The 8915-nt window shown below is 34.5% G+C and overlaps 1 protein-coding gene across 1 annotated transcript; it reads right to left on the bottom strand.

Moving 5' to 3' along the window:
* Positions 1 to 5341: 5341 nt before the first annotated feature.
* On the bottom strand, positions 5342 to 6956 carry LOC107792697 (putative clathrin assembly protein At1g25240). Its single transcript, XM_016614932.2, has one exon. The coding sequence runs from the start codon at positions 6852 to 6854 to the stop codon at positions 5679 to 5681; it is 1176 nt and encodes a 391-aa protein (XP_016470418.2). The 5' UTR covers positions 6855 to 6956; the 3' UTR covers positions 5342 to 5678.
* Positions 6957 to 8915: the final 1959 nt, after the last annotated feature.

The raw sequence follows: 8915 nt of genomic DNA, 5'->3' as shown, positions 1-8915 counted from the left end.
AATTAAAATAAACACTTAATACAATTATTTGCACTCACATTAAAATAATTCAAAACAGGTAAAAATCAAACAAAACAAAATCACGGACAAAGATGCATGTTTATGCTTTTCTATTTAACAACCATGTTACGGTTCAGATTATGCATGACACGTACATTTTTTTGTATTTTGTTTTAATAAAGTAAAAATGGGCCAAAGTCATAAACAATTAACGAAGTGCCATGTAAAAATCCCAAAATTGTACAACGGGATCAATTGTTGTTATTTTTTATTTCTTTTGGAGCGATTGTCTCGTGAAGCAAAAATCACGCGCTCACAGCCATGCTTGAAACGTGGTAGACCAATCGGTTCTAAAGATAAAAATCCTCGAAGAAGAAAAGGAGCAAGTGATCAAAGTGAACATAACACAGAGGTAGTGGCTCAAGAAGAGCCCCAAGACGTAACAAATGATAAGACCTTAGGGGAGGTCCAGGTACCTAAAAATAATGAAAATGAAGAGATATCAATAAGTTACGTCTCAACCGGGAAAAGATGGAACCAAAATAATATTGTTATCGATAACATTTTTGCTTATAATGTTGCTGTTGAAATAATGCAACAAGATGAGGATCTTGAACCAAAATCTGTCAATGAATGTAGATAGAGAAATGATTGGCCAAAATGGAAAGACGCTATCCAGGCAGAGTTAGCTTCACTTGGAAAACGTGAAGTCTTCCGGCCCATAGTTCGAACACCTGAAGGCATAAAGCCCGTAGGGTATAAATGGGTTTTTGTGCGAAAACGAAATGATAAAAATGAAGTCGTTAGATATAAAGCACGACTTGTGGCACAAGGGTTTTCCCAAAGGCCTGAAATTGATTATATGGAGACATATTCTCCTGTAGTGGATGCTATCACCTTCAGGTATCTCATAAATATGGCAGTACAAGAAAAACTTGATATGCATCTAATGGATGTTGTTATAGCCTATTTGTATGGATCATTAGACAACAAAATTTTTATGAAAGTACCTGAGGGATTTAAAGTGCCAGAAGCATATAAAAATTTTCGAGAAACTTGTTCAATAAAGCTTCAGAAATCTTTATACGGATTGAAACAATCAGGACGTATGTGGTACAATCGCCTGAGTGAATACCTGTTGAAAGAAGGGTACAAGAATGATCCAATTTGTCCCCGTGTCTTTATAAAAAGGTCTGGATCTGAATTTGTTATAATCGCCGTGTATGTTGATGATTTAAATATCATTGGAACTCTTGGGGAGCTTCCAAAAACAGTAGACTGTTTGAAGAAAGAATTTGAAATGAAAGATCTTGGAAAGACAAAATTTTGTCTTGGTCTACAAATTGAGTATATGAAAGATGGAATATTTGTCCATCAATCGACATACACCGAAAAAATTTTAAAGCGATTCTATATGGATAAAGCACATCCATTGAGTACCCCGATGGTTGTGAGATCACTTGATATAAAGAAAGATCCATTCCGACCTCATGAAAATGATGAAGAGCTTTTTGGTGCCGAAGTACCATATCTTAGTGCAATTGGGGCATTAATGTATCTTGCCAATAATTCCCGACCAGATATAGCTTTCTCAGTAAGCTTATTGACAAGATTTAGTACTTCGCCAACACAAAGACACTGGAATGATATTAAACATTTATTCAGATACCTCCAAGGGACCATTGATATGGGTTTATTTTATTCAAATGAATCCAAGCCATCATTGATTGGTTATGCAGATGCAGGATATTTGTTTGATCCACACAAATGTCGATCTCAGACAGACTATTTATTTACAAGTGGAGGTACAACCATATCATGGCCTTCGACAAAACAAACTATGGTTGCTACTTCTTCAAATCATGCAGAGATAATAGTCATTCACGAAGCAAGTCGAGAATGCGTTTGGTTAAGATCTATAACTCAACACATTCAACAAACATGTGGTCTTTCTTCGAAAGAGAATATTCCAACAATATTGTATGAAGACAATGCTGCATGCATAGCTCAATTGAAAGGAGGATATATCAAAGGAGATAGAACAAAACACATTTCACCGAAATTCTTTTTCACTCATGATCTTCAGAAGAATGGTGAAATAGATGTACAACAAGTTCGTTCAAGTGATAATTTGGCTGATCTGTTCACTAAGGCATTACCAACCTCAATATTTGAAAAGCTGATATATAAGATTGGAATGCATCGTCTTCGAGACATTAAGTGATTTTTCATCAGGGGAGTAACTACACGCTGCACTCTTTTCCTTAACCAAGGTTTTGTCCCACTGGGTTTTCCTGGTAAGGTTTTTAATGAGGCAGCAAGCAATGCATATTATAAATAACTATGTACATCCCAATATTTTTTTTGTAAGTTTTTAATGAGGCACATTATCTTACATGGACATCCAAGGGGGAGTGTTATGAATAGTTTGTACATTGGATGCTACATTGGATGCCCATGTTGTGAATAACTTAAAGATTAAATTTCCTATTTTATGTCCATCATCTTTACTTTTATGCTTATAAAAGGCCATGTAATTGCAATGAAAAATTACACCAAAGTGAAAGAAGAAAACACTTCTTCATTCTCTCTATCTCTTCTTGTTTACATTTTACTGCATTGATTTTATTTTATAACATTACTCAATTATTTAATGTTCTTTTTGTTACATGAATTTTCGTTATAGAAATTAGTGAAGTGGATGATCATTTACTAGAGAACAATAATTATTTTTAAAAAATGTGGATTAATAATATGGAGCGTTTTGGGTCTAATTGGAGGTATATATTTGCGTATATAGATTAAAATATAAGTATATCTTAGCTATTTATTGGTTTAATAGGACCGCGCGAAGCGCGAATAAATTGACTTGTTTTATTAATATGTTCATTTAAATTTTACAATTTACCTTTAGTGATTTGTTTTTATTGTCACAGATATCTCATAATATGTTCAAAATCATAAGTGTTCAAAAAAAATTCTTTCTTAAACTATTTTAAGATAGAAATGTTAAGTGTGTGATTTAAAAATATATGGGAGTGTGTTTGTAACTAAGTGATATTATAAGGTGTTGGAGCATAATTAATCTTAATTTACAAAATACCATAAATAACTTGCTACAATCTATCATAATATATGCTGATTGGGTAAATCCTTATATTACAAGCTTTCGAAATAGACAAACTCTCCCCAATAAATACCGGAACCAAAGAATGGTGGGTTTCCGTTTGGCCATGTCTAGCCATATTATTTTTCAACGGTCAATTAAATTATATTTTGGAATAAATTGAACTTAAATAAATTTAAAACTCATAATAAACAAGTTAAAGAGACACGACTGTTGGACTAGACACAAATTTGTTCCAGTTATTCGGGTTCCTTCGCAAATATAATTTTTTTTCCTCGAAGAAAAAATGAAAAATAAAAATTGTTATTTGTAGTTTGCATGTCTTTAAATTATGTGTTCAGAAAATATTGGAATCGGACTTCATTATTCTTTCAACGGAAAAGGGCCTAAAATGCCCCTTTACTATATGAAATAGAACAGACTAGCCCTCCGTTAAAAGTTGGTTTCTATTCTGCCCTTGCCATCAACAAATGGGCTCGTATATGCCCTCCATCACTAACGGAAAACTCATAAAGCCACGTGGAATATATGTGAGGGCAAGTTAGACCTAGTTCGAATTGTATAGGGGCATATATGAGTTAGTTATAATAGTCATTTCTCAAACACTTCACAACTTCATATCATTTTACTTACACACCTATTTGACAACACCAAATAATTATCACAGCAAGTAAACTAAGTCATAGACACAAACATTCAAATGAACGGCCATGACTTCATTAAATCCTAGTAGCTCAAAGGGATCGAATCATAACAAAAGACAATAAAAGACAACGTCGGAATGTTCTAGTAGTTCAAATGGGTCGAATAGGAGGTGTCATTACGAACTTATTGCCAATTATTTCATGGCATGGACACCCTTAAATGCTAGGAGAAGGTTTTTCAAGTGCCCGAAGCATGAGGTAAGTAAATTTTTTGATGGGTTAATTATTCCGATTTGGTTGTAAATTTATTTTATTTATTTTTGATTTTTAGGATGAAAAATATTCTTATTGGGAATGGCAAGATGAAGAGCTTCCTCCTAGAGTTTCAAATATCATATGCAGTTTAAATAAGGAAAAGGAAGCTCTAATCCGTGAAAAGGAAAAATTGATCTTGAAAATGTTATGATGGTCGTCGATCATGGAGGAATAGAAGCCTTGGAATTGGAAAGAAATGTTCTAATGAAGAAAGTGACCGATTTAGAGTACTCAGTTGTGCTTGATGCTAAATTTCGGAAGAAGATGTGGATTTTCATGTGTGTGATATTGGGATGTCTTGTTATATTCTTTGGATCACTGCGAAATGATATGTAATGTTAGTGTTATTGTGGCTTAATTGTTGTCTTTTATTATGTTATGAAACTTTATGTTTTTATAAAAGGATTTAATGAAGTCATTGTCGTTCATTTGAATGTTTGTGTCTATGACTTAGTTTATTTGTTGTGATAATTAGTTTGGTGTTGCCAAATAGGTGTCTAAGTAAACTGATATGGAGTTGTGAAGTGTTTGAGAAATTACTATTATAACTGACTCATATATGCCCCTGTACAATTCGAACTAGGTCTAACTTGCCCTCACATATATTCCACGTGGCTTTATGAGTCTTCCGTTAGTGATGGAGGGCATATACGAGCCCATTTGTTGACGGCAAGGGCAGAATAGAGACCAACTTTTAACGGAAGGCTAGCCTGTCCTATTTCATATAGTAAAAGAGCATTTTAGGCCCTTTTCCGTTCTTTCAATGAGACATTCCCAACTCTCATTCTCATATGAAGAATAAATGTTTTACCACCACGGAATGTCGTGGGATGGATACGATTCATCTACCCTTAATTAAATATTTCGAGTTCAGCCTTGAGAATGAAGAAGTTCTTGATAGAGAGTGTTTTCCCTTGAATAAGCTTTACGTGGGAATAGAACCAAACTAGTCTAGATATACTTGGTAGCAATCAGTAGAAGTTGGAATCGTAAGTGTATATGGGTTATAAACATCATATAATATGCTCAGCATATAACAAGAAGCTAAGTTACTGAAAAATTGGAACCACGGGTATGAAGATTCAATTTACCATTCTATGGTTTTATATATTTGGAAGTAAAACAAATGCTATCTCATAGAGAAGGTGCACATAAAACATGGTCATGGAGTAAGAGTAAATCAAATATAAACTACGAACGATTGGAAATAACGCTTAACTACACCCTCTTTGCCGAAAGATAGGAGTATTCAGTGGAACCAATGAACTAAGATGCTCTTAGGTAACTTTAAAATTGCTCTCCATTTTCTAACTCGTGAGATGTCTTTTCAGGATAAAACTTCTTAAACTACGAATGTTGTCAAGATCTAACGCAAAATCAAATGTCTTTCAAGTACATTTCTCAAAAGACAAGTGTTGGAAAGGATGTTTTTTTCAACACACACATATATAACATTTCCTTTGATCACTAAGAAAAATCTATAAATCTACATATTTATATATATAAATATGCATATATAGGAGGTAACATAATGCCTCTTTTCACTTGTTTTGATACTATAAGCTTTTGTTCCACATTGCATTAGCCATGTATTAGAAGCTAATTAAATCTGGTAATTCTTGAGGTTTAACAGGTACGTTATTAATAGAATTAGTAGGTACCAAAGAGGCTTCAAAAGGATTTGTTCTTGGTATATATTTTACTATAGCAGAACAGCCACCATTTTCTTCATCAAATGTCTCCCAACGATCAGTAATTATTGTCCTTAAATTGCTTTTTGAGTCATTTTTTTCTCCAAAATTCTCATGCACCACAATTGCTCTATCCATTTCATCACTCTTTTGTTCTTTATCTGAAACCCCATTGATAATTTCTTCAAGTTCTTTGATATCTTCATTTGAAATTTGCTCTACAATTGGACAAACTTCAGCATTTCTCACCCCTATATCGCGATTAAACTCGAAATATAGAGACAATTCTTCTGCTTGAATAGTTGCCTTTTTAATGATCTTTAGAGCCATAGTAGCTTCAACTTTCCCAAATAAATTTATCCTTGATAAAACTCGAGAAATCCCATTGCGAATCCTGCTATACACGTCGAAAATTTCTGTCATAACACAATCCATAGCTTCAAGAACAAGAGGAACAATAGCAGAATCCGATAACGGCTTAATTTCAAGTAACACATCAAGCAAAGATTGCAATTTTTGTACCACAACAAGATCTTGAACGATAGAATAACTTTCTTTTTCTTCAACGTCGAGATTATGCATCATAATCATCATGTTGTTATTGCTCCTCTTTTCATGCAATTCCATGCAAAGGAGAGACGATTTCTGATCAAGAAATGCAAAATAAGCGCGAATAAACGCGTTAATCCCATGCATTTCGTGTTTTCTTGAATGACCATCTTCGAAATTTGAAAGATCAAAAGGTAACCTACCAATTCTTTGAACACAAGGAAGCCTAGTGCTATAAAGACCATGCATTAAGATTAAAACTTTAATGGCAACAACCCAACTTCGAGTTTTCTCTATTCGAATCGAGATAGCCCAAATTAAAGGTTTGAGATTACAAGATGATAAACGTAACCAACGAAAAACACGATCGACGTTCTTCATATTCATGGAGAATTCATCGTGGCTTGTGGCTTTAATAACAGCAGCCTCGATGTCTGGATTCCGGAGAGGTGTTCTTCTTGATAAACTAGCAATGAATATGCTATTTTGATCTTTTACCAATCCGGAAACCTTTCTCCATAGCCTCATTCTTTGATTTCCTCTGCTCTGTTTTCCCCTGTTTTTTTGTCTTGTTGTTGATGTTCTTTCTTTTTGGTAGAGCTTTTGCGGTGGTAATCAATTATTCTACATTTTTTTTTGTTTTTTTATTTTACATATTACTCATTTTATCAAATATGTATAGGAGTGGAGGGTTGACCAATGCATGAATTATCTCGCGTTCACGCGGATCGCACCCTAAAGAGTGTGATGTAATACTATTTATATGTTGGGCGATTCACAGTTGTTTGATATTATACAATTTAACCTTGAGAGAAATACTTTTACTTGCTAAAGACACATGGAAACAATAACTTTGATCATTGGCCATACTTATGGGGTGTTAGTGTGTGCCAATTATTAAGGAGTCGCGAATGCTGTAATTTTGTTCTAGAATAGACAAAATCAGCAACACAAAAGACGTAAAATAAAATACATAGATAAGTAAATAAAATAAGACCAAAAAACTTATACAGTCATACCTCTCTATAACAGTATCCTGTTGAGACCAAATACACACGCAAGTATACGTGGTCGTCAAGCAATAAAATAACTCGAAAGTCGGATGTCGAACCCATAGAGACTTAGATTGATCGTTAATTAAGCAAACTAAAATCAATTAATTGTCCAAGATAATCAAGAGTGATGTTCTTCTATTAGTCTACTATTGCGGAAATTAAACAAATATCAACTAAATAAACAAGAATGCAAATGGGTATTATGAGACTTTAATTCAGAGGAGATGAAGATTCCAGGGTTGTGGTTGGTTTATCAATCCTATTAAGTTCAATAATCACACTCGTTAATCCAGATTATCTATGGTTGCTAATTAACCGGATCGTTTATATGAATAGCATGTTCCCACAATACTATTTGTCTGCCCACAATATATCAACCCTATATTCATATGGTATTGAGTCTATCATGAACAAATATAATACGGTATTTAATTAAGCAAGACTGTTAGGTATATTCCTATTCTAACCGCGAAATCACTGTTAGGTATATTTCTATCCTAACAACAAAATCTTCCCCCGAGCCACGGGTTCAGAAACAGGCTCTCTCTAATTCTACTCTAATCTAAATGTGGCTTTCCCAAGCATAGCATAGATAGTAAATAGAACTCAATTGCTGGCCAGACAATTAAGCAATTATGCACAGAATTAGAGAAACAACCACAAGATGATAATCTGAATTAACGAAGATGTAATTAATAAACGTTAATAATCATGTCAACCACAACCCTAGAAACTAGAGTGCTTAGACACTCATGTTCGTAGCAACAATTTTCCAAGTGTTTTGCATAAACAAACTACAAAGCAAAGATGAAGGAACGAAGAACTCGATGATTTCCTCCTCCCACGAATGCTCCAATCGTCTTCTCTCTTTCAAAATAGTCTCCCTCTGTCTAAGATGTATCAAAAGTCCTCAAAATAGTATTTTTATATGTATTTCTACCAAGTAGGGTCGGGCCTAGACGAAACACCCTTTCCTGTGCGAAATAGGACCCTGGTTCTGTAAAATTTGTACAGGCACGCCGCACCCTGCGCCGCGCTAGTGGAGATTATCAGCAGCCTTGCATTTTCTTGTCAGGCCAGCTTTTACACTGCTGCACCGCACCCTGCGGCGCTCCATGCGGTGCGATAAAAAGAATTTGCAAAAATACAAAACATGAAAGTTGTAGCCCTTTCAAATAGCTTTCCAACGATATATTGTGGAGCCCAAACGGAGTTCTGAGCGAAAGTTATGTGTATTTTACTAGACAATGTTGTATGTCCGCTCGATTCTCTGTTTCGTTCTTAACTATCATCTGTCGATCCCCGAACACGATCCCAGCTTAATTCCTTGGGCTTTTACTCAGACTTCAAAACTCCAAATCTCTTTAAATCATTCCATAACATCTACATAGCTCGGAATCCCTCCTACAAATCATAAAACACATATTTAGTGCAAAACACTCACGATTAAAGCTCAAACTCAATTAAAGTGCAGTAAATTAGAGTGTAATAAGCGACTAAAATATACAATTATAGCCTATCATCAACACCCCAC

The sequence above is a fragment of the Nicotiana tabacum genome, chromosome 16 (assembly GCF_000715075.1).
Source record: "Nicotiana tabacum cultivar K326 chromosome 16, ASM71507v2, whole genome shotgun sequence".
In the NCBI taxonomy this organism is placed as follows: Eukaryota; Viridiplantae; Streptophyta; class Magnoliopsida; order Solanales; family Solanaceae; genus Nicotiana; species Nicotiana tabacum.
This window is presented reverse-complemented; position numbering and strand designations above follow the sequence as displayed.

Excerpts from the sequence above, each read along its gene's own strand:
- LOC107792697 (XM_016614932.2), bottom strand. The coding sequence starts at position 6,854 with ATGAGGCTATGGAGAAAGGTTTCCGGATTGGTAAAAGATCAAAATAGC.